Below are 25,478 nucleotides of genomic sequence, written 5' to 3' on the forward strand. Positions count from 1 at the left end.
GACAGTATTCTAAAATTATTGAACTCTAATTAGTAGACCTAGTTTTGGTAGAGCCATGGGTTAGCAGTTCTGAAGCTGCTTTCTAAATATTCTAGGACTGAGCAAATAAGCAAATATATTGTGAAGGCTGAAAGCCAGATTTCTCACTATTGGAAAAGAGTGTTAAAAATAAGGAAAGTGAACATAAATAGAATAAAACTTACTTTGTTGTATTGGAATTGGAGATATTCAAGGTGAACTCAGGGATATATAGATATAAATAAATATAGATATGTGTATGCGTATATGTACATGCATATGTGTATTTCTCAGCTTTGTCAACTGAGAAGGCCTAGAAGCAGTGACACACCTAGCACCCTGTTCGTGGTTTCTAATACCACTAAAAGGAACCAAGTTTCCTTGGAGAAATGGCTGATTCCAGCTCTGGAGCAGGGAAAATACAAAGGGAACCAAGAACCTCTTATTGTGCTAAAAAGTAAGATGGGCTATGTCAAAAGAACAAAGGAGCCAGTTCAAAGGAGTTTTTAATGGTTAAATCTTGAATAAATTGAACACCAAAATAAAAATGATGATAGTAACAGATGATAATGTATTGAATGTACTAAGAATCTATCAGTCCACATTGATACAACTAACTAAATAAATGGCAGAAGAGAAAGCTCTTTCTTATATTAGAAAGCCAACTGATAAATGTAAAAGGAGGGATTTCCCTGGCAGTCCAGTGGTTAAGACTCTGAGCTTCCAATGCAGGGGGTGTGGGTTCCATCCCTGGTCAGGGAACTAAGATCCCATATGCCGAGTAGCACAGCACCGCCAAAAAAAAAAAAAAAAAGTAAAAGGAATGATGGAACTAGAAAATCACCATTTGGTAACCATCACATTAATAATTTATGTAGGCAAGAATCATCAATGGATGCTGAAACTAGTGAGTGAAAGTTTGAGAGATAACAGGATATTTACAGTTTCAAAATATCTCCCTATAGCATGCTTACAGTGGAGAAACCTGGCAGTCGCCACTTTAACCAAATTATTAAAGTTAACATTGACAGTAATGGCAGTAATCCACAGCACGTGCTTCCTGATGTGATGCATTAGAAGAACTCAGCATGACCGCTATAATATTCCTGCCAAAGATGCATAACCTGAATCTATCCATAAGGAAACGTAAGACAAATTCTAACTGAAGATCAATCTACAACTTAACTGGCCCATAGTCTTAAAAAATGTCAAACTTTTGAAATATAACCAGATTCAAATTAAAGGAGGCTATAGAGATATGACAACTGCATGTAATCAATTATCTCGGATTTTCTTTTGCTATAAAGGATGTTATTTGGACAACTGGAAAAATCAAAATAAGGTGTATAGACAATTATTTAGACAGTAGTGTTGAATCAATGTTTATTAACTTTGGTAATTGTCCTGTGGTCATGTAAGAGAATGCCTTGTTTTGAGCAAATATACACTGAAGTATTGATATTTAAAGGGCAAAGGGACATCATGTCTACAACTTTTTGTGTATATATATATATATATTTTTTTTCTGAACTACGAAGAGTAAGTTGAACTGAACCGAACCACTGAGAGTAAGTCTGAACTCTATATCTATATATAGAGAGATCTATCCATCTGTCTATCTTATCTACTGAAGGATAAAGTATATGTAGGAAATGTTAATATTTGGGGAATGTGGGTGAAGGGTAATTGGGAATTCTTTGTACTACTTTTGCAACTTTCCTATAAATCTGAAATTGTTAACTTTAAAAGTTTTAAAAATAAATCAAATCTGGAAAAAAAAATTAAAGTGAGGTAGAATAGAAGGCAGTGGCAAGGGAAAAGTCAAGGAGTGGTCAGAAGGAGGAAAACATGGAAAGGTTTGGGTTCCAAAATCCAAGAGAAAAGATAGTTTCAAGAACGTGTGAGTGAGTGGTCCCTGGATTTGTCTTTAAGTATGATTGTTCCTCAGAATTCTATTCTAGATCTTCATTTCTTGCCCTATACACTATCTGGGATAATCTTATTCACTCATATGACTTCAATTACCACCTATATGCTAATTTCCAAATCTCTCTCTCTTGTCCAGACGTTTTTTCCTTACCCCTAAACCATATGTGTTTCTGTCTACTGGCTAGCTCCCTTGTACACTTCCAGGGATCTCAAACTCAGCAAGTCAAAAATTGAATTTATAATCTTCCTCCCCATCTGGGTTCAATTCTCAGGGAATTATATTTCCATCCTCTCAGACACCCAAGCCAGATGCCTGGATGTCTGCCAAATCCAATCTTTGCCCTCATCCCCCAAATTCAACTATGAAGTCCTGTGTTTCCAAAACCAATATATTTTATGAATTTATTCACATCTCCTCCAATATTAATACTGCTAATAATAATTAGTCTGGTCTGGCGTTTTCAAACTGCAGATCAATCTAAAATTAATTAAACTAAAATAAATTTAATGAGTCATACTGAACATTTTATTTAAAGAATATCAAATATCAGAGTGCATTTCATGTAATAATTATACATATTATTGTTACAACTTCTGCCTCACTTATAATAAATATCCACATACATATGTGAGTCCTGGGTTCTGATGTTAAATATATTTCTTACTGTGAATCATGGCCAAAAATGCTTGAAAGCTACTGGTCTAGATCAGTGCTGTCCAACAGAAATATAAGGTAAGCCACATATGTAAAGAAAAATTTCCATAAGCCACATGAAAAAAGTAAAAAGAAAATTAATTTTAATAAAATATTTAACTCATATCAAAAATAATATCCTTTTAATATGTTATCAATATAAAAATTATTGAGCCATTTTACATTCTTTTTATACTAAGTCTTTGAAATCCAGGACGTATTTCACACTTACAGAACATCTCAGCTCAGACTAGCCACATTCAGTGGCAGGGGTCAAGAGCCACACTGGTGGCTCCTGTAGTAGGTAGTGCAGGTCACGTTTTGCAACTACCTACCTTAGGCGGCAAACTCTAAATCCACTCTTAGCAGTGTCAACTTAAACTTAGGAACTAAACAAGATTGTAAACTCACACCAGTGGCTGGATCCCCCATCATATCCAACCCTAGAGATGGCACAGAAATTGATAGATCTGTAAAAACTGTGAAAACCCTGAGGATATGTGTGTGTGCACATGTGTGCATGTATGCTGACAAACAGGGAGTGATGGGGCCAATGACATCACAAGTTTTCTTGTTTTTGGTGCATCCTTCACCTTTTCCCAATGCTGGGCTTCAGCCTCTCCCTATGGATATACATATCAGTCAAGGTAGCTGATACCTTCTGGGAAATACAAATTCATGTAGAAAAGTAATGAGATGTAGAAGGAGGTGCACCATCTAGGAAAGTAAGAAACTGGACAACCTAGAATAGATGAAACAGATTAAATGCATCATACGGAAAGATAATTTAAATAAAATAGTAAATATCCTCAAAGTGAAAATAATTCATATTGGTTACATCAGGGTTTCTCAACCTTGGCACCCTTGACATTTTGGGCTAGATAATTCTTTGTTGTGGTGGGGTGGGGCTGTCCTGTACATTATGGGATGTTTAGCAGCAGCTCTGGCTTCTACCCACTAGATGCCAGTAGCACTACCCCAAGTTGTGACAACCCAAAGTGTCCAGACATTGCTGAATGTTCTGGCGGTGGGGGGAACAAAGTCACCCAACTGGATTACGTGAAGCAGGAACAATAAATCATGAAGAACCAATTCAAAATACTGTGAAAAATATAATGGTTGAAGTAAATAACTCAGTAAATGCGTTATGTAGCAATATGGATCTAGGCCAAGAATGAATTATCGCATTGAAAAATCAGGTATAGGAAGTCTTCTAGAAGGTATTAGGAAGGGGTAAACATGAAAATATGAAAGTTAACAAACCTGGAGGATAGAAGTATCAATATCTACATCATAAAGAGTATAAGAAGGGGAAAAATAGAGGGGAGGAAATATTTGTAGATACAATGTTTGCTAAATTCCCAGAACTAAAAAAAAAAAATTCTCAGATTGAATGGGTACATAAAGGGCCAATCAGGAGAGACAGGAAAAATCTAATCCTAGATACATTAGAGTGAAATGAAAGAACATCAAAGAGGAAGAGCAACATCCAGAGAGAAAGAGCAGCTTTCCTATGAAGGAACAAGATAGAGATTGACACTAGACTTCTTAAAGCATTCTAAGGAGAGAGCAGGAGAAAGGAAGTAGGGATCAGGAAGGAAGGGGAAAAGAGAAACAAAAATTAAAAGTGGGGTTTGTAATCATTCAATGAACTTTACTGCGGTGTAACAGAAAAACCACTCAGCTTGGTGTAAGAAACCTTGGCTGAAGTCCCAACCCAGACTCTTTGGCACTTAAGACACAAAGCCAGGTAAAAAGTTAGACTCCACGGAAGGAAACGGGGTGGCTGTACTTTTGTAGTCCCAGTATTTGGGCTTCAGCTGTACAGATGGATCCAGTTCCTAGGACCTGATTCACGAGACTGATGTATGCATCAAGATGTTAATTTACTATTCATAATGGGTAAAACATCTTTCCAGGGAATTATAAATACACCTGGGCTTGTTATTCATGGCATTTCTCATCTAAGTTCTCAATTAATTACCAATTAATTACATATCAATTAGTGAATACCGAGTCAGAAAAATTAGTTGAATGATCGTGAGGAAAAGGATTAATTTCCCCATCTCCTTAGTGTTATCATCCGATTTCAGTTTTTCTCTTGGCCACTGATGATTAAATGCTAACCAATTCTTGCTCATCTCCCCGCCACTCTCTACTCCCTGCCCCTCCCCATGTTTCACAATCTTACATTATGTCAAATTAGATTAGTTTTATATTTCAGTCTTGAGATAACCATGAACATCATGATTGGAATTCCTTATCAAACATTTGCAGGACACCTCTTTAAGGTTGGTTAAGTAAAAATAACCAATAGTTATTACATGTTAGGTATCATATATGCATTATCCCATTTAATCCTCACACAACTCTATGAGGTAGGTACTATTATTGTTCCTATTTTAGAAGTTGGGCAACTGGGGTAGTGTAAGTTAAGTAACTTGCTCCAGGTCATTCAGCTAGTAAGCAGGGTCAAAGGAAGCCAGTAAGACCTCAAAACCAACAACCCGAATAACTGCTAGATTTTCCCCGTGTCCTAGGCTCACTTTTCTTGTCTGCACCTATCTCACAGCGTTGTGAGATTCAAACGAGATAAAATATGCAGCAGGTTTTTAAACCTATGAAGCGTATTGCAAAATGGCACATACTATTTTAAAATATACAATTAAAATGCAGTCTATTTGTAATAATGGGTAACATAGCACGAATACAGAACATATACATTTCACAATCACAAAATTCAGGTCCTTAAAAACTTTTTATTGACATATAACATACATGCTGTAAAGTTCACAAAACGTAAGCGTGCAGCTCAATTAATTTTTACAAAGCATAAACTGAAAAAAAACAAGTAACCGCCACCCAGATCAAAACATAAAACTTTACCAGTATCTCAGATGCCTCCCTGTGGTAAATAGTATATGCTTTTAAATTAAAGACCTGGATTCGAATCTTGGTCTGGCATTTTGTCTTTAGGTCTTGGTTGAGTCATCTGTAACGTGAAGATAATAGTACCTTAAAAAACTGTTGAATTAAAGGTCACAAAATGTAAAATGTCTATCGCAGTGCCTGAATATATCTGGTCTGTAATAAACGTAATTATTATCGGGCAAAAGCACGAGGCGTACCCAACTCTCACTTCCTGTCTTTTTGTCACTCACTTTTGAAAGTTGCTCTTGCTCCTATTCCTTTTTCTTCTCCTTTCTCGCCCCTCCTACTGCCGTAAATGGCCCTCCAGAGCTGTCGTAAAACGCTCCTCCCCGCCCTCCATGTGGCGAAAACGCAATCACGCTTGACGGCGAAAGGTGGCTCAGCCGCAAGATGGCGGCGCTGGCGGAGGAGCAGACGGAGGTGGCGGTCAAGTTAGAGCCTGAGGGACCGCCGACGCTGCTACCTCCGCAGACGGGGGACAGCGCTGGCGAGGGTGGCGGCGGCACAACCAACAACGGCCCCAACGGCGGCGGTGGGAACGTTGCGGCGTCGTCGTCGGCCGGCGGGGATGGTGGGACCCCCAAACCCTCGGTGGCTGTCTCTGCCGTTGCCCCAGCGGGGGCGGGCCCGGTGCCCGCCGCTGCTCCGGAGGCCGGCGCTCCCCACGACCGACAGACTCTGCTGGCCGTGCTGCAGTTTCTACGGCAGAGCAACCTCCGCGAGGCCGAAGAGGCGCTGCGCCGTGAGGCCCGGCTGCTGGAGGAGGCAGTGGCGGGCTCCGGAGCCCCGGGAGAGGCGGACGGCGCCGGCGCTGAGACGGCTAGCGCGCTTCTTAGTCGGGTCACCGCCTCGGCCCCCGGCCCTGCGGCCCCCGACCCTCCGGTCAGCGGTGCTTCGGGGTCCGCCGCCGTCTCGGGCTTAGCGACAGGTCCTGCGGCTCCGGGGAAAGGTGAGCCGCGGGGTCCCGGGGAGGCAGGGCCGGCACGAAGGGGAGCGAACCGGGAAGGCAGAGGCTGGCAGGCCTGCACCTCTGCGGGCTTGTTTTGAATTTCCTGGGCCCGCCTCTAGGGCCACATGCCCGCCCCTTTCCCTGGTGCGCCGGCTGCGCAGTCAAACCCTCTTCCGAGCTGTCAGTTCCAGCGAGAGGCTGTGGAGAGCTGTTGAGCTGAGGGATGTATGGGGACGGTGGGCGCGGAGAGGCGGGGACTTCAGGCTTTTGGTCCCTTTCCTCTCATTTGTGCTCTTGAGCCTTGGGCAGGGATACATTAACACTAGCAATATTTGTACAGTTTTGTACTAACGTACTTTTACTATAAATACTTTGTTATGTATCTTACTTTTCTCGGTTCCACTGTGAGGTAGACGGTACCTCTATTTTAGAGATGAGAAAACAGACTGAGAAAGGTCAAGGGACTTGCTTTGGACACACAGCCAGGGAATGATGAATATAGTGTAGCCAGTCTTTCTCAAAATATAGGCTAACTAACATTGGTTTTAAATCTTTTAGAGGAATTCAGATTCTTGGGCGTCACTTCAGACTTAGTGAATCAGACCCTGTGCAGGTGGAGTCCGGGAATCTGCATTTTAAAATAAATGCTTCCAACGGGTACTGATGTAGGGCAAAGTTTGAGAATCATTCACTTAGGAACAGGCGTTGAGCAGACCTGAGTTCAGTTTCTGTCTCTATTGCTTTTACTTGTGTGATGCTGATTGTTATTCTTCCTAAGCTTGAGAGGTTTTTTTTCCCCTCTATTAAATGGGTTATTGTGAGATTTAGATATAATATATGTAAAATATCTGGCACTGATAAGTTTATGCTTAGGTATCCATCCCTGACACCTGAGGCTTCCCCCCCTCCCCTTTTGTATTTATGAGACCTAATCTTTGCAGCGTTGCCAAAAGTGAGGTATGAATATGTAGCATTGTAACCCATAAGTAGAAATGTATGCAAATGTGATTGAGAGGATTCTTTTGAATGCCGAATTTTGTGAATGAACTATAAGATGGATGAATTATGTTGTTGGTTATTTTGCTGTAATCTCTCATCTCTTCAGAAACTTGACCTATTTTTTAGATGGTAACTCAGAAACCAGTAGGGAGGAAAAGAGGCCATCAGAGTAAACTTCTAAAGAACTTCTCTAAAATTTGTGCAGTAAAAAGCATAACAGTACTATAATTGCAACTTAAAAATTTCCAACAAACTCTGATTCGATTGACAGATGTATCATTGTTTGGGCTTGAAATATTACAAATAAATACTCATGCTTTTTGCCTTGAAATGATGGTTATGGAAATTGTTTTAAGCATATAAAATAGATTTGCCTTTTGGAAATATAAATAAGGCAAGTCCTTCCCACCATTAACATGCTTATATTTTATAGGGAGTGATAGATGTACATATATGAAGGTAACAGGATAGGATGTGTTGCTAGACAGTTACAAAATATTTAGGTAGTTCAGAGAGCTGGAAATGTTATTCCAGGGCATAGCTTGGTGGTGGTGGGTGCCATTTGCACTGAGCCTTGAGAGAAGATTAAGATAGTTGTTTGATTTGCACATACCATGTTTTATAAAATTTGTCTTTAAAATAAGGTACCTCTAGGAAAAATACTAAATCTTTCTGACATTGATTTGAAAATTTTATTTTAAGATATGGACAAACCGAAGGAATTTTGGATGGGTGACTGAAACAAAGTGAATCCCATTAAAAGATTATGTGATTGAGTTGGGGAACAGCGTTTGAGAGGAGAAGGACAAACATCTGAGAAACAATTCACCTCTGGACCTTAGCAAAACAGCCTTAGTCTCTTGGTGCATGTCAGGTCACTTTCCTGAAAGTTATTTTTCATTTTTTAAACAGTTGGAAGTGTAGCTGTGGAAGACCAGCCGGATGTCAGTGCCGTGCTATCAGCCTACAACCAACAAGGAGACCCCACAATGTATGAAGAATACTATAGTGGACTGAAACACTTCATTGAATGTTCCTTGGACTGCCATCGGGCAGAGTTATCCCAACTCTTTTATCCCCTATTTGTACACATGTATTTGGAACTAGTCTACAATCAACATGAGAATGAAGCAAAATCATTCTTTGAGAAGTATGTGAATTTATGTATATATATATAATATGTATATATAGCTATATATATATAATGAATACACACATCTGTAACTACACAAATGTAAGATTGCAACTCAAAAAGTACTTTATGAAGGAGAGGTACCTGGTGCTATGAGAACCTAAAATGAGGAATTTGATCTAGTTGCAGAAGTCAGGGAAGGCTCTCAGAGGAAGTGATGCTTGAGGTAGGATCTGAAGATTGAACAGGAGTTAACCAGGGGAAGAGAAGAGGGAGAAGCATGTGTGACAGCTCTGTGGCAGGAAGGATCATGGTAGGTACAGAGATGAAAGGCAAGTGTGGCTGGAGCAGAGTGTGAGGGTGGGGTGTGGTACAACAGGAAGCTGGCCGGTTGATTAGGGGCTGGAGCAGGCGGTTCTTGGGCCATATTGAGGGTCTTTGTTTATCCTCAGAGCAGTAGGAGGTTGTATTGGATGGGATTAGATTTGGCTGAGATTCACCGAAAAGTCAAAACAATAGTGGCATAAATAAAAGTTTATTTTTACTTTTATCCTAAGAGCAATATGAAGCTGTGTTAGGATTAGATTAGACTGAGAGTGACTGGACCCCAAACAGTAGAGGCTTGAATACGATAAAAGTTTATTTCTCTCTCTCATGAATGTAGGCAGTCTAGGACTGGTATGGAGTCCTTGATTATCAAGGACCCAGGCTCTGTTGATTTTGTAGCTCTGACATCCTTGTCATGCATTTTCCACCTGTGGTACAAGGTGATTCTCTGGCTCTAAGAAATCATATCAGTGTTACAGTCAGCAGGGAGGGCACACATCCTTCCTGGAAGTGACATATATTTCTCCCTTTTTTATGTCATTAGTCAATGGCCAAGGGAGGTAGGAAATATGGTCTTTACCTAGGTGTCTATGTGACAGTTAGTATTCAGGTGTTTTATTGTGGAGGAAGAAAGAAAAAAATGGATATTTGGGGACAGTGAGACATCTTTGCCAGAGAAGTCATTGAAGGACCATGTTATTATTAGATTTACATTTTGAAAGGACCTTTATGCAGTGGGGAAAACAGATGGTGGGGGACAGAGTGATTATAGATTGACCATTTTGGGGGTTATTGTACTGGTTCTCAACTGAAGGTAATATTATGCCTCCTTCCTCTGGGCTGTTTGAAACTGGAGGTGTTTTTGGTTGTCGTAATGACTAGGTTGGAGGATCAGGTGTCTTAGGGATTCCAAAAGTTCCAATACGTGCAGGTAGTCCCACTTAGCAACAAATTGTTTTGCCCCAAATACTAGTCGCAACCCTGTTGAGAAACACTGGACTAGGGTGTAATAGCGTTGGTGAAGGGAAGTAGACATATTCCTGAGGCACTTGGTGAGTGATTGGATATGGAGGTGTAAGGGAGATGAAAGTATAATTGATAATCCCTAGGTTTCTGGCTCCCCTGGCTGGATAGCGGTGCTCTTCACTGAGGTAGAAAACCCTAGAAGAGGACCGGTTTTGTCAGGTTGTAGAATAATCTTGAGTTCAGATTTGTTTATGCCTTTGACTTATTTGAGAGATGTCAAGTTGATAGATGGAGGATATATAAGGCTCTGAGCTTAGAGGAGAGGTAGGGACTGGAGCCATAAATTGGAGTGTGTGCAATATTGATGGATAGGGATGAGAATGTCTAGGAAGGAGCATGAAATAAGTCAATGGGAGGGCTAGGCCTGGACCTCAAGGAACTCCAACATTTGGTGTAGAAGAGAAATAAAAGGAGTAGAAGAGACGACCAAGTAGAAGAGATATAAAAGGAGAGGCCAGAGAAGCAGGAAGAAAACCAGGAGAGTGTTAAGTTATAGAAGCCAAAGAAAAGGAGTGTTTAAGAAGGAGGCAGTGCTTAACAGTTTAAATGAGAGCTCTTTGGTACAAGCAATAGACCCAGAAGCTAGAACTTGTCAGGTAACACAGGTAGTGGTAATAGAGGAACAATAGAACTCAGGACTCCTGGCTTCTGTGTCATTATATTCATTCATTATTCTACAGTGCCTAATAGAAAGTATATAAGGCAAATGTTCTGTAGCTCAGTGTTTCTGAAAGAAAAGATTAAGGCTGATGGTGACAGAATTTCTAAGCTAATTTTTCTTACAGTGCTGTCATCAAAAAACCTTCTTTTCCAGTCTCATGGTGTAGCCATCTCCTCACATAGGAAGCTGGAATATCGTAGGGGACTGACTTTCTGTGTCCTTGTCATGGACAGTCTCAGCCCTTGCCAGGACCCCATGCTCAGATGAACTTATTGGTGGCAACTAATACAACACCAAGAGGCTGAGATTTCTAATTTCATTCAAATCTTAGACAGAAACTCTTAATTCATGTCTTGATGAGTCACAATAGGGTAGCACAGGTAACAGTTTAGGAATCTGTTGGCTATGTGTCAGAGCTAGAGTCCTAATATCTTATGTTTGTTTTCTAAATGTTTTGCATTGCTTGCTGCTCTTTGTGAGTGTCAATATATGATCTTTACATTTTATTTTATTAGGATAATTAAGATTTGTAGAAACAAAAGTACATTTAAATTTAGTAATTGTCACCAAGGCTGAAAGCTTTATTTAATTGCCTTTGGTAATGGTGAGTAAATGGGAGTGCTCACTGTTTGATATCAACACGTTTGTTCTTTAGTCATGTTATTAAAGTACGGATATTTAATCTTTATATCTGGTATTAAGAATATGCGAAATCACTAAAAATGATGGGTTTTGTGAGAATGTCATGTGTTGATTATTGTTGAGAGGCTGGGTGATAGGTACACTGAATTCCTTATAATAGTTTCTACTTTTGTATGTGTTTGAAATTTCCCATAATAAAAAGTTTTAAAAAGTGAGTTTTGAGAGAACATAAAATTTAGTAGAGCAAAGTTTCTAACATTTTCAAATGTCTACCAATGGTGGCATTCAAATGAGACTGTCTGCCAATGGTGGATAGCTTATCTTTCATTCATTTATGGTATTTATTTCAAATTCTCTTAAAATGTTTATGATGCGTTTATTTCATTAGAGAATTAAATTGGTCATTTTTAGGATGAATTCAGAACTGAACTGTAATCATTTTGAAATGCGTTACTTCTTATCCTACAGCTTAGTCCACGATTATTCAGACTACTACGTTGAAAATATTCTGGGATGTTTATAAATATATGGGGGAGAGGCAGATCCCTTAACGATTACATTGAAAAATGACTTTTTAAAATCACTGAAACAGGTTCCATGGAGATCAGGAATGTTATTACCAGGATGACCTACGAGTATTATCTAGTCTTACCAAAAAGGAACACATGAAAGGGAATGAGACCATGTTGGATTTTCGAACAAGTAAATTTGTTCTGCGTATTTCCCGAGACTCGTACCAACTCTTGAAGAGGCATCTTCAGGAGAAACAGAACAATCAGATATGGAACATAGTTCAGGAGCACCTCTACATTGACATCTTTGATGGGATGCCGCGTAGTAAGCAACAGATAGATGCGATGGTGGGAAGTTTGGCAGGAGAGGCTAAACGAGAGGCAAACAAATCAAAGGTATGGGAATAAACCTAAGAACTATATAATGCAGATTATGAAAAATTGTAGCATTTCCATCTACATAATTTACACATTTTTCTTATAGCTAGTTTGGGAATAATATTACACTGTATACTAAGTTTCATGTTCTAAGGATGATGTATATATTAGTGAGAATTTGGGAATGGATGCATTTAACAGAACCCTGACTACATTGGCAGAAACAAGTAAAGGTTTTTTCTCACATAAAATGAATTAAAGCAGAAGGCCCTCCTAGGCTGGTGTGAGGGCTCCACAATGCCATCAAGGACCCTGGCTCCTTCTACTTTCTGCTCTGCCATCTTCAGAATGTGGCTTTCTTCATTGTGCTCACAGGTGGCTATTGCAGCGCCAGCTTTGCATCTGTATTCCAGGAAGGCAGAAGGGGGAGGATGAAAGACATACCTGCTGAATCTCTCCCTTTTTATCAGGAAAACAGTATTTTTTTCTAAAACACTACCCAGTATATCTGTGTGTACATCTATTGGCCAGAATGATATTATATGGCCATTGTATGGCTTCAAGGGAGCCCGGCAACAGAAATGATTTTATCTGAGCATACTGCTGCTCCAACAAAATCAGGGTTCTGTTAGTAAGGAAGAAGGGGAGATTGGCTATTGGGTAGACAAGTACAGAATCTGCTTCAGGATATACATGACCCTGTTGTAATTGTGATTCCTCCTATCAAGATATGAAAAGGATGTATTAATGAACAAAAAAGTAATTTAAAAAATTGGCTCCTTTGACTTGTAGGTATTTTTTGGTTTATTAAAAGAGCCAGAAATTGAGGTGCCTTTGGATGATGAGGATGAAGAAGGAGAAAATGAAGAAGGAAAACCTAAAAAGAAGAAGCCTAAAAAAGATAGTATCGGATCCAAAAGCAAAAAACAAGATCCCAATGCTCCACCTCAAAACAGGTGAGGAAAAAAACCTCAGGAACATGTGTGGAAGTTTAAGACAATGTTATAGATGGTTCAAGTTATTTAATATTCAGAGTAATTTCCAGTCTGTTTTTCTTTCACAGAATCCCTCTTCCTGAGTTGAAAGATTCAGATAAATTGGATAAGATAATGAATATGAAAGAAACCACCAAACGAGTACGCCTTGGGCCAGACTGTTTACCCTCAATTTGTTTCTATACATTCCTCAATGCTTACCAGGTTGGTAAAATGATTCGGCACTTTCTGGGAGAAAATTAGGAGTCATGAAAAACAGTGATTACCATTAAAAGTAACTTAGATGTCTTAACTAAAATGAAGATTTCTTCTTTAAACTCTTGATATAAATATGGCTTAAAGACAGCAGTTAGGAAAGGAGAATTGGACATTGCTCAGAATAGATAGAAGGCAATGTTTAAAAGACCTTTAGCGACTTGTAGGTACCAGAATCTTGCTTGTATGTGTCCTTCATTTCACTGATCAGAATTCTGCTAGCCTTTGAAAAAGGAGGAAGCTATGTGGTTCATCTCTCTTGAACTTAGGTACTTACGTAAACTTAATATTTTTTATTAAGAATTCTTCATATCTTTATGTCTGTAAGCCTCTATAGACATAAGGCTTTATAATAGGCTGCTGAGGATATATTTAGTAAAGTACAAAAATGATTAACATTTGCTTTATATGATGCACTCCAAATTCAGAGGGCAAAAAGGGGTAAATGACATGTTCTCAAAGTAAGTGCTTTTGAACAGTTGATTTCAAAGGAGAATGAAATCTCAAATGATCTTTTATATGAGAAAAATAGCTATCATTATATATTCTCTAAGATGTGATTATAATTTTTTCCCTAAAACAGTATCAGTGTGTGTGTGTGTGTGTGTATATATATATATATTTTTTTTTTTTTAATTGGCAGGGCCTCACTGCAGTGGATGTCACTGATGATTCTAGTTTGATTGCTGGAGGTTTTGCAGATTCAACTGTCAGAGTGTGGTCTGTGACACCCAAAAAGCTTCGTAGTGTCAAACAAGCAGCAGGTAACTGAGATGACCTGTCAGGCTATAAGCTCATTGTTAGTTTACACCAATCTTGATTCCAAGAAATATACAGAAGACATTGTGATCTTAGCAGAATTTCACTTGATTTTACTTTAAGTCAAAACGGCTAATAACATTGCCAACAGTGAAAAGTGCATTGGAGTGGCAATCAGGAGACTGGGGTGCTAGTCTGGTTTAATTTCACTGGTCCTCAGTTTTCTCATCTGTAGAGTGAGGGCATTAGGCTAGAAAACTCCCTAAGGTTAAAAATCTAACAGCTTATGATTGTTTGCTTGTGAATTAAAAAAAAGAAACACCTTTAAATAGTGGGAGAGTACTTTCTGTTTTAGCCATAAAAATGGCTAAAATGAACTAAGACCAGGGTTACATTTTAAAGAAAGTTTCTTGCTAACTGTATTGTTAAACAAGATAATACATTTTCAATAATTTATTTTAATATTTCTGTAGTTTCCTTTTGTGAAACATGGTGATATAATGGATAAATTTGAGTTTCAGCCCTAGTTCCAACACTAAATAGCTGTGTGCACTCTGGCATATTATTAACTGTTCTGAACCTCACTTTCTTCTCTTACACACTGGGATGATAGCACCTAATTTAGAGGCATTAGCACAGTGGTTGGTATGTAGGAGGAACAGTTCAAATGTTAGTTCTTCTCCTGAACTGTGATGTAATTGCCTTAAAATGTTTTAATGAATGTACTTTAAAAAATTAACATTTCTGGACCATTTTAGATCTTAGCCTCATAGATAAAGAATCTGATGATGTCTTAGAAAGAATCATGGATGAGAAAACAGCAAGTGAGTTGAAGATTTTGTATGGTCACAGTGGGCCCGTCTATGGAGCCAGCTTCAGTCCAGATAGGTAAAATACAAACAAAAAAATTAAATACTGCTGTATTACATTGAGATTATATGAAAGTTAACTACTGGGAACATTATGAGAATGTTGGGGAAAATTCCTTTAGAAAAATCTTGTGGTTGCCTCATTCATTATCTTTTAAAAAAAATTTTTTTTATTTATTATTTTTTTTGCTGTACGCGGGTCTCTCACTGTTGTGGCCTCTCCCGTTGCGGAGCACAGGCTCCAGACGCACAGGCTCAGCGGCCATGGCTCACGGGCCCAGCCGCTCTGTGGCATGTGGGATCTTCCCAGATCAGGGCACGACCCCGTGTCCCCTGCATTGGCAGGCAGACTCTCAACCACTGCGCCACCAGGGAAGCCCCATTATCTTTTATTATTACTATTTTTTTTGTAGAGAATTATTTTATTATCCTTTAAAAATTTTTTAAATTCATTTTTATTGGAGTATAGTTGCTTTACATTGTTGTGTTAGTTTCTGCTGTACAGCAAAGTGAATCAGCTATATGTATACATGTATCCCCTTTTTTGGATTTCCTTCCTATTTAGGTCACCACAGAGCACTGAGTAGAGTTCCCTGTGCTATACAGTAGGTTCTCGTTAGTTATCTATTTTATACATAGTAGTGCGTTATCTTTTAGCATCTTGCCCTCTGCTGATTTATTTTGGGGTACTAGTGTATAATACCCAAATTTACAGAATCAGGATACATAGCTTCAGGGTTTGCTGGTTATAAAAATCAGCTTTAGTCTTGTGTAACTCCAGTAGGGGTTGAATTGCTTCTTTGGGTTCTTTCTTTGGGTTTTATGGCTACTGCTGTCTTCTGTCATCTCCAAATTCACAACAGATTACTGATATTAAAGGCATATTACCTATCAATTGAAGATTTATCTTTGTATAATCAAAAGAACTAAGAGAATACTGAAAAGGGAATTTGAAAGCCACAAATACGTGTTTGCCTATTTTTCATGATCTCTAACATTCTGTGGAAATGCAGGGAGGGTATTTTGTTATCATAATACCATCTGTATCTTATTTGATAGATAATAGCTTTCAAACCATCAAGATTTTCATCCTTATGAAACTTTGAGAATGAGGATTTTTGTTATTTTATAGGATTTAGCCAGATGGTACATTTTTACTTGAGGGAAACTTCTGATTTCATTGAAAACCATAGTACTTTCTGAGTAGTTCAGCTTTTCTGTTCATTCCTGAAGAAGGCAGAGTATTATTCTCACGTCCAGTGTTTTTTGTTTTGGCTTTTTTTTTTTTTTTTGGTCCAAAAGATGTTTACTTTTAAATTCTTACCCAACTTTTACAGGATATGAAAATAGCATCTTCATTTTAAAGTAAAAAATTAAGTTTTAAGTGATATATCGCATTTCTTAGAAGCCTTTCTCAGGTGACCTTATTTGGTCATACTTTTTGTCATTACCTCTTTGGTATTTTTTTTTTTTCGAAGAACTGTGATTTTCCTCTTAATAGATAATGTTTTTAAAATAATCTAGCCTCATTCAGTAGGTGCTTGGTAGATGTAGAGTGTCACATCTAACATTAGTACTTTCAACTCTTGTTATCTACTGTGAATTTCATGTATAAATTAAAAGTGAGATGTAGCATGTCAGTTAGCTATGTTTAATATATACAAATGTACAGAGAAACTGGACAGGTAACTAAGTTATTCTAGGAATCGAATGTACTACCTTCTCTTCTCTCAGGAACTACCTGCTTTCCTCTTCAGAAGATGGAACTGTTAGATTGTGGAGTCTTCAAACATTTACCTGCTTGGTGGGATATAAAGGACACAACTATCCAGTGTGGGACACACAGTTTTCTCCATATGGATATTATTTTGTGTCAGGGGGCCACGACCGAGTAGCTCGGTAAGAACATTATGAGCTTAGGACTGGGCCTATTCAAGGAACAGAATGGTTTCTTGTTGGGAATTAGAAACTCCAGCCAAACTCATTTTTGCTTCTGTTATTCAGGATCAACATTTTGAGAACGTCAGCATTTATAGGTCCTTATTTGAAAACGAATGTGGGACAGGAATATTACTATGTCTGCAATTATGTCTATACCAAGAGTCCATGCCCTCCCCTTCCCCAACCGGATGCTAAACCTTGTCTTTTACAACCACTGTGAGCACGTTTATTTCCCTGTCATCTCCTTAGAAGTTGAGGATGAGGTGTCTTGGGTTAGAAACTAATTATGTGGTGGCCAAAACTAGGGAAAAATACTCTTCTATAAGTTAGACTAGGAGTTGGAGTGGGGGGTGTACATACAGAGAACTAAAGGATTATAGAATTAAAAGTTTTTTGTACCGTGTCAATTAGTTTTTCTTAAGAATGTTTAGGGAATTCCCTGGCAGTCCAGTGGTTAGGACTCTGCGCTTTCACTGCCGAGGGCACGAGTTCAATCCCTGGTCAGGGAACTAAGATCCCACAAGCCGCACTGCGGCCAAAAAAAAAAAAAAGAATGTTAGGCTCAGTCATTCCATCTGCTTTCCCTCAGGTAACTAGTGAGTGGGACCCATTTGGAGCTAACAGTTCACATGGTTGTTTCTATATTGATTTTGGGTAGAATTTTGGCATTTCAGTTAAATAATTACCTTCTTTTGTTTTCAATAATTTTTTTAAAAGGCTCTGGGCTACAGATCACTATCAGCCTTTAAGGATATTCGCTGGCCATCTTGCTGATGTGAATTGTACCAGATTCCATCCCAATTCTAATTATGTTGCTACGGGCTCTGCAGACAGAACTGTGCGGCTCTGGGATGTCCTGAATGGGAACTGTGTAAGGATCTTCACTGGACACAAGGTATTTTATACCTTCATTATTCCAGCGCACGAGGTTCTTTTGAGATAAAAATAGTTTAGAAATTAACCAGATGGATGGACCTAGAGTCTGTCATACAGAGTGAAGTAAGTCTGAAAGAGAAAAACAAATACCATATGCTAACACATATATGGAATCTAAAAAAAAATGGTTCTGATGAACCTAGGGGCAGGACAGGAATAAAGACGCAGACGTAGGGAATGGACTTGAGGACATGGGGAGGGGGAAGGGTAAGCTGGGATACAGCGAGAGAGTAGCATTGACATATATACACTACCAAATGCAAAACAGGTAGTGGGAAGCAGCTGCACAGCACAGGGAGATCAGCTCGGTGCTTTGTGACCACTTAGAGCGGTGGGAGGGAGGCGCAAGAGGGAGGGGATATGGGGATATATGTATACATATAGCTGATTCACTTTGTTATACAGCAGAAACACAACATTGTAAAGCAATTATACTCCAATAAAGATGTTAAAAAAAAAACTAACCAGTGACACATTTTAAAGATACTATTCGCACCACTAAACTTTATAATTCTAACTTTTGTCTTATTTTCTTAGGTATTTTTAACCCTATTTTTGATTCTTTCCATGGACTTCTTTTCTAGGGACCAATTCATTCCTTGACATTTTCTCCCAATGGGAGATTCCTGGCTACAGGAGCAACAGATGGCAGAGTACTCCTTTGGGATATTGGACATGGTTTGATGGTTGGAGAATTAAAAGGCCACAGTGATACAGTCTGTTCACTTAGATTTAGTAGAGATGGTGAAATTTTGGCATCAGGTAAATGACTAGAAATGGCTTTGTGGTAAAGGGTCAATGGTATATTTAAAGGAAGCACTGAATGACCATTGCAAAATTAAGTCCTGCTGTTTTCTAAGTTTTGCTTCTCCTTAGCCATGATTCCAGATTGTTACCCTATATGTATGTTGACTTCTCAGGTTAAAACTACTGCTTGAAGTGCTTCTTTAGAGGGAATAATAGTTATTAATCAAGTTCAGATTTTTTCCACCAGAAATAAAAAGTAAATGCATAAAGCATACTTGACAGAATCTCAGAATCTAAATAAGGCAGATGCTACTAAATGGTTTCCTTTGATTTCCCCTTAGGTTCAATGGATAATACAGTACGGTTATGGGATGCTATCAAAGCATTTGAAGATTTAGAGACTGATGACTTTACTACAGCCACTGGACATATAAATTTACCTGAGAATTCACAGGAGTTATTGTTGGGAACATATATGACCAAATCAACACCAGTTGTACACCTCCATTTTACTAGAAGAAACTTGGTTCTAGCTGCAGGAGCTTATAGTCCGCAATAAACCATCGGTATTAAGGACCTTTGGAAGCTACTGTTTGAAAAAGGGAGACTAAAAGCAAATACCTCAGTGATTAATATTTAAGCTACAAAGAATGTTTTGTCTATATGGATCTGGAAGTATGCTGCTTGGAAAATCTGAACAGGATAGTTCCACATTTCTATAGCAACCACATTTAACTAATTTCCGTTAGTTGAATAAGAGGTATTATGTTCATGGAGGGGACATTTATGGTGCTTTGGATTTTGTGGAAGCTATGCATCGCCTGTTCAAATGCTATTTTAATTTATTATGTTTAGAAAAAAATCAGTTGATTTCAGTAATTCATCCTGCTTCAAGGTTCAAATTGAGTAATATAATACCATCCTGAATTTTAGCTGAAGAATTCTATGAGCATGTATGTTCCTGCTGTAAAAATGTAGTTACTGTATGGCACTCAAGTACTATGTTAAATGATCCACTAGCATTTTTGCTTGGCTCATGATTAGTGGAATGTACGTTAACTGGGTAGGGTGAACTACAATTACTTTTTGAGAAATAGATGAAGTACAACCATCCATCGACATCTGAATTTATACCGGTTGGATTGAGTGCACGCAAACACTCTATAAACCAGGTGAAGAAATTAACTTCCATGTTCTACTTCAGCTAAAATGGCTACATACAACCTAGTACACTTGAAGTCAGACATTTCAATTGCTTACCTCCAGTACTGAGCCTTGCTTTGGGAAACTAAAAGATTTAGACCAAGTCACTGCCAGTTTTTTGCCTTTGTTGCATTTTGTACAGTTTTTATATTTTTGATATCTTGTAAATAAAGACAACCAGCTTTTCCAGGTTCATAATTTATTGTACAAATTGGGTATCACATGATGAGCTGACATTAGCTTCTTCAGGCATGGGAACTTAACAGATGACGTACAGTTGAGAATCCTATAAACAAAACAAAAATTGTTTAGACACCAATGTGTTCAACTCTACTTTTAAGACATTCAGTAATTACTGATACAAAACTATCCGTGAACCCCCTGAAATTGAATGCAAATTCATTAGATTCTCAAAGGAGTCAGTAATCCCCCAAAATTTAGGTGTTTCTCAGCTTAATACAATTTAACACTCCCCCTTTAACAAAAGAGCTGCCAATAATTCAGTATGATGCTAAATGTATACCATTAGAAAAGCCTAGTACATAGAATAACATCTTTTTTCATAAAGTAGTATTTTAAACAGTAGAAAACAAGGAGGGTGGTATTATCCCCATTGTAAAAACAAAGTTAGGAGGAACCTAACACGAAAAATTGGGCAAAAAACTACCTGTTTTTCAGGAACAAGCCATGGACCACTGCATTCTGGGATATGCAGTCAGTCCCTTAAGGTCAATAGTTTTGTGATTGGAAAAGTTTTTAAGAGGAGAGGAAAAAATTTTCTGTCATGGAGGGCTACATGAGATAAAGATCTGGGTTTTGGGTTTTCTGTACCTCATCTACCACCAACACAACAAATATTTACTCAAGCAAGGGCAAATGGGGGTTGGGTGGCACTATAAGAAGAAAATGAAGTCTAGGGGGATTTAAGGAAAAGACAGAATGGCTTACATAAAAATTGAAACTAGCAAAAACCAAGATATATTTGCAACTGATTTAAAAGGCTGGTTAATAACTATTAAGAGAGCTTATACGAGAGAGGTCTTCACAAAGAGAAAGTCCCAAATGTTAAATGAGAAGAACACAGAGAATGTTAAGAAAAATATAAGTGGTAAACAAATGGAAAAAACATACAACTTTATCAAAAAGAAATTTTTACTCCTCAAATGAACAGAAATCAGAAACTGATGTTATTCAACACTGCCTGGGGAAGAAAGCTAGGCGCCCCACAACCCTCTGGGAAAGCGCTTCACCTTAAGAAAACAATCACAGATACAAACACTTCATGCTCAAAGGCATTCATTGTAATGTTATTTATATTAAGAAAAAATTCTAGTAGGAGACATTTCCTCTGTGAAATAAATCATATACCCATGAGCACTCATGCATTCAAATTATAGAAAACATGCATGTTATAAGACAAAATTACAGATATGGATCATAGCCACTGGAAACCAAACAAATATATTAAAAAAGAGCTAAACTGAAATGTTAACGAAAATTGTCAGGGTAATGGGGACATGGACAATATTTTTCTTTTTTCTTGATTGTAATAAATTTTGAACAATATACTTGTATAGTGGGGGGGGAACTCCTAAGATCAAAATGGCAAAGTTATATAAAGTTTTAAATGTTAATTTCTTACCATTTATGTTGCTTTCACAGCTGGAGTTTTTTTAGACCTTAACTTAAAGTATAAAACTATCAAAGCAATACCTCCATATGTGGCCAGTACACACTGCAAAAGAAAGGAAAAAGTAAACAAGAGTTGTTGTCACATCTGTCTTATTCTAAAACAACTGCTTAAAGGTATCATTAATACTTACATTCATTCTCCCTGTGAGAGTGTAAGAGTTGAAATATTTTTTGATACCAGTGAATTGGTACTGGGCATCAGTTTCTGGACCTGCCATGATTTCAATCTTTTAAAAAAAGAAAGAAAGCAACAAATTGGTTTGGATGCAATTTAAAAGAAACAAAATTTTTAATTAAAAAATTCATTGCATATAAATGTTGTAAATTTTATGTATGCCTCACCCAACAAAGCAGCAGCAAAACGGTGGAAAAAACCTTGCTGATAAGAGAAACATTTAGAAGGACGACTTTATCTTGGTTGTTATCACACAACACTCCAGAATATGTATCAAATCACTCGGCACAGGAAGAGAACACAGTAGTCTTTAAGTCCATCCTCTGACTCAATATTGGTTGATGTTTTCATTCCTGGCTCTATCTATACCACAGTACACTGTACCTGGAATTAATCAGTTTTAAGACTAGCTGAAAGCTGGAGCTTGTGATACTTTTCAAAGTTCCTCAGAGGGGTAACCACCAACTAAACAGCTCACCTTGCAACCCCTCTTTTTACAGTTTTTATTATAAATTTAGGACCTCCATGGGAAGGGGGGGAAGGGATCATTTACTAAATAGAGTTGATACATACTAACTATTGGTGTGTGTGTGGGGGGGAGCTGAAATCCTTACTCCTTACACCAGAACAGATCAAAAGATTTAAATGTAAAAGTGAAGCCAAGATATCCTGAAGAAAACATGGGCAAATATTTTAATCATCTTAGGGAAGGGAAAATATGAAGGTGGCCAAACGCAAAAAGGTGAAACATACATCACCTAATGATCAAAGAAATTTAAAACGAGACCAATATTTAGCCATCAGACTACAAAGATAAATTTATGATAATTAGCAGTAGTAGTGGGAATGTGGGAAAATAAGGATTCTCTCTGTTGCCTGGAGGGAGTGTAAACTGGTACAACCTTCCTAATATGCAATTCTTCTGCAATAGCTATCAAATTAAAAACTTAGCATACCCTTTTACCTAGCTGGTTCATTTGTTTGCCAGGAATTTATCCTTATAGAAATATTACAAAGTAGAAACGTATAATATGGTTCAAGGATGGTAAATGAAATACAGTTTATGAGAATAAGAACTAGAAGTCCGTCTACAGAAGACTGATAAGTGATGGTTTTCACTGAAGGAAACAGAATGCATGGAGATCTTTATATATAGACATGGAATGATGTCCCCATGCACGCAGATCTTTATGTACTGACATGGAAACACATCCCAATGTCATGTTAAATATTTTAAAAATCCTATTTCTGGACATTATAGAGCATATCAATGGTTCTCAAAGTCTGGTCCCCACACTGTCACTATTCATGGAAACTTGTTAGAAATGCAAATTCTCAGGCCTATTTAATCAGAAGGACCTGAGTCCCAACAATCTGTTTTAATATGCCCTCTACGTGATTCTGATGTATGTTAAAAGTTTGAAAAACACTGCAGTAACAGAAACAAAACGAGATGCTTATTAGTAATTATATTGGGAAAAAACCCTGGAAGAATATATAGCAAACTTTAAAACGGGGTTACAGCTATAGAACCTATGTATTTCACAAAGGTGTGTATTTCTTTTATAATAAAAAATAGTAAAGGCACATTCAAAGGTCACCAGAACAACACTCGAAAATTCGTCTGTATGACCGCCTATCTACCACGACCGACGCCACGCCGAGTCGATTGGCAATATAAACGAGCCGGTCGAGGTCCGGTCGAGATTGGTAGGCAGTGGCAGTGACTCAGTTGGCTCTTGATGAAATGGAAGCGGGAGAGACCTGCGAGGAAGTTGTTGCTATGGAAACTGGCACTCTCCAGTTTACCATTCAAAGGCCTTCAGAGGCATTCACGTGCATAGAATTGGCAATGAAACTTTGGACAAATGACCTTAATTTTGAAAACTGTTTCAAGAAAGTTCTTGTAGCAATGAAGGATTCCAAACTTCCCTGGGCCACCTTAGGGGCCTTGGCCAGTTCAGGCCAAGTAGGAAAATCTCCATTAAAAGAAATCTTTATGATATAGCTTTCATATTAATTGTTTTATTTTAGTAAACTTATTAAACACATGCTTTCCCATTCATCTTCAGAACAGATTTTTGGATTCTCATAGTATCAAGTAGGTTTCTTGGAGAAACCCTACAGAAAACAAGGGCTTAACTTTGTCCAATTATTAACTGATAATTCCCACTACCTTGTGTTTAACAAACATTTTCAGAAGGTGAAATGGTGTCCAACTGAAACAATATTAAGGTGCTTTAAACTTCTCTCCACACAATACAGAAGGAAGGCTGATGTTTGCAATATTACACAGAGGACTAATTCTGACTGCAGGGAAAGGCACAGTACAGGAACCGCAATTTAGATTGTAAAGAAAGACTCCTAAAAAACGCTGAGATGGAGGGGAAACTGAGATAAACTGGAGCAAAGCCTGCAAGCACTTGGGTCTGCTTCCTCAGCAAACTGCAGGTTACTTTTGGGCAAACATCAGGAATCCTTGTGTTAGATGGTACTTTGTGGAATAAATGAACTGAAACTTGCTTTCCTTCTGAGTCATACTTCAGTTTAGAAAGACATTAATGAAAAATACTTAGACTAAACTGTACTAATTGCTAAACTGTAGCCTATGGCAAAGTCTAAGCGATGGGGTCTTCGCTTGTTTCTAATTAAGCGGCGAACTGCTCTTAAACATAATTAATCTTTCCACGCCTCTCTTCACCTGTAAAATGGGCACTTCAGAAACTACCCTCGCTACTTTCTGTTTCTCGGTACTGCTGTTGTGTCGGACCGGACACCTTCCTGGATTGGTGAGATGACGCGGTAAAGGAGGCAAAGACGAGGGAGAGCCGCTCACGTACCAGAAGCAGCCTCTTGCACTTAAAGGAGTTTACAGCTCTCTGTTCTGGCTACCTCCTAGGAAAGGCCTTCCCCACTGATCGAACAGATTGAAATCTAACCCGCTTATCGCGGGCTCGGCGAAGCGCAGAAGGCGGGCTACACTCACTCGCGCTTGACAAAGGCTGCAGCGCAGCTAAAGGAGGCCTGGCTGGACAGCTTCTTAAGCACAGCTCAGTGCAAACAAACTGTTTTGGGCATACAGTGGGAAAGAGGTTAACAGGACCAGAGGGGGTCAGAAGCCCGAGTTCTCATCCAATATTACGTCACTGGGTGACCTTGGGACACTCCCTTCGCTGCGGGCCTCATTTCTCTCCACTGGAAAATGCATTCTAAGGGCCTTTATGAACTGGGGGAAGGGGGCCTTTACCTCGCACCAAAGCTTCCCAGCCACCGTCCGAACCCTCACGCCCGGCCCTCATTTTCTCTAATTTCTTTTCCATTCACCATCACTCTCCCCGCCCCCCACGTCCCCCACCCAAAGCGAAGACCTCGCGATGTGCCCGGACCAGGAAACGGTCGGATTCTAGGCCAGCCCCACAAAGCGGAGCCGCGAGGTCCGAGCCCGGGTTCCCTTCCACACCCACCTTCCAAAACGCACAGAGCCCGTTGCAGGTGTCCTTCTGCTGACGAAGCTGCTCCTCTGCCCCGCCGGAAGAAGCCGCCTCCCCCGCAAACGTTCAACGGGCCTTACGGATTCGGCCCTCTGTGCCGATTGGCTACGGCTCTAAGTCCCGCCCTTCCGCTTCCTGTCTCTAAATCTCTCTCTCTCTCTCTCTCTCTCTCTCCCCCCCCCCCCCCCCGCCCTATAGGACTCAGTACAGCATACTA

At 38.9% G+C, this 25,478-nt stretch overlaps 2 protein-coding genes across 5 annotated transcripts; one reads left to right on the forward strand and one right to left on the reverse strand.

Moving 5' to 3' along the window:
* The first annotated feature begins 5,904 nt into the window (after positions 1–5,904).
* Positions 5,905–20,090, forward strand: TAF5 (TATA-box binding protein associated factor 5). 3 transcript variants are annotated; one of them, XM_089898110.1, is made up of 12 exons: positions 5,923–6,521; positions 8,433–8,670; positions 11,901–12,216; positions 12,991–13,154; positions 13,262–13,397; positions 14,092–14,212; positions 14,966–15,095; positions 16,811–16,975; positions 17,081–17,233; positions 17,735–17,912; positions 18,538–18,715; positions 19,042–20,090. In XM_089898110.1, exons 1-12 carry the CDS (start codon positions 5,963–5,965, stop codon positions 19,257–19,259), a joined length of 2,556 nt encoding a protein of 851 aa, XP_089754236.1. In that variant the 5' UTR covers positions 5,923–5,962; the 3' UTR covers positions 19,260–20,090. The 3 variants fall into 3 exon arrangements, with proteins under 3 accessions (XP_089754237.1, XP_089754236.1, XP_022424582.2); XM_022568874.3 differs by lacking the exon at positions 17,081–17,233 and having other exon boundaries at positions 5,925–6,521; XM_089898111.1 differs by lacking the exons at positions 11,901–12,216; positions 13,262–13,397; positions 14,092–14,212; ... (4 more) ...; positions 18,538–18,715; positions 19,042–20,090 and having other exon boundaries at positions 5,905–6,521; positions 12,991–13,091.
* Positions 20,086–25,364, reverse strand: ATP5MK (ATP synthase membrane subunit k). Of its 2 annotated transcripts, none has more exons than XM_022568875.3 (4): positions 25,235–25,364; positions 21,727–21,822; positions 21,546–21,638; positions 20,086–20,189 (listed from the first exon to the last, which is right to left on the reverse strand). In XM_022568875.3, exons 2-3 carry the CDS (start codon positions 21,811–21,813, stop codon positions 21,549–21,551), a joined length of 177 nt encoding a protein of 58 aa, XP_022424583.1. In that variant the 5' UTR covers positions 21,814–21,822; positions 25,235–25,364; the 3' UTR covers positions 20,086–20,189; positions 21,546–21,548. The 2 variants fall into 2 exon arrangements, with proteins under 2 accessions (XP_022424583.1, XP_022424584.1); XM_022568876.3 differs by lacking the exon at positions 25,235–25,364 and adding an exon at positions 21,938–21,972.
* Between the last annotated feature and the right edge of the window lie 114 nt (positions 25,365–25,478).

The sequence above is a fragment of the Delphinapterus leucas genome, chromosome 16 (assembly GCF_059928025.1).
Source record: "Delphinapterus leucas isolate spDelLeu-1000000601 "Yukka" chromosome 16, BTC_Dleu_Yukka2, whole genome shotgun sequence".
In the NCBI taxonomy this organism is placed as follows: Eukaryota; Metazoa; Chordata; class Mammalia; order Artiodactyla; family Monodontidae; genus Delphinapterus; species Delphinapterus leucas.

Excerpts from the sequence above, each read along its gene's own strand:
- TAF5 (XM_089898110.1), top strand. The coding sequence starts at position 5,963 with ATGGCGGCGCTGGCGGAGGAGCAGACGGAGGTGGCGGTCAAGTTAGAG. Across the intron at positions 6,522-8,432 it reads TCCTGCGGCTCCGGGGAAAG|TTGGAAGTGTAGCTGTGGAA; the intron begins GTGAGCCGCGGG and ends TTTTTTAAACAG. Across the intron at positions 15,096-16,810 it reads GCCAGCTTCAGTCCAGATAG|GAACTACCTGCTTTCCTCTT; the intron begins GTAAAATACAAA and ends CTCTTCTCTCAG.
- ATP5MK (XM_022568875.3), bottom strand. The coding sequence starts at position 21,813 with ATGGCAGGTCCAGAAACTGATGCCCAGTACCAATTCACTGGTATCAAA. Across the intron at positions 21,639-21,726 it reads CTCTCACAGGGAGAATGAAT|TGTGTACTGGCCACATATGG; the intron begins GTAAGTATTAAT and ends TTTCTTTTGCAG.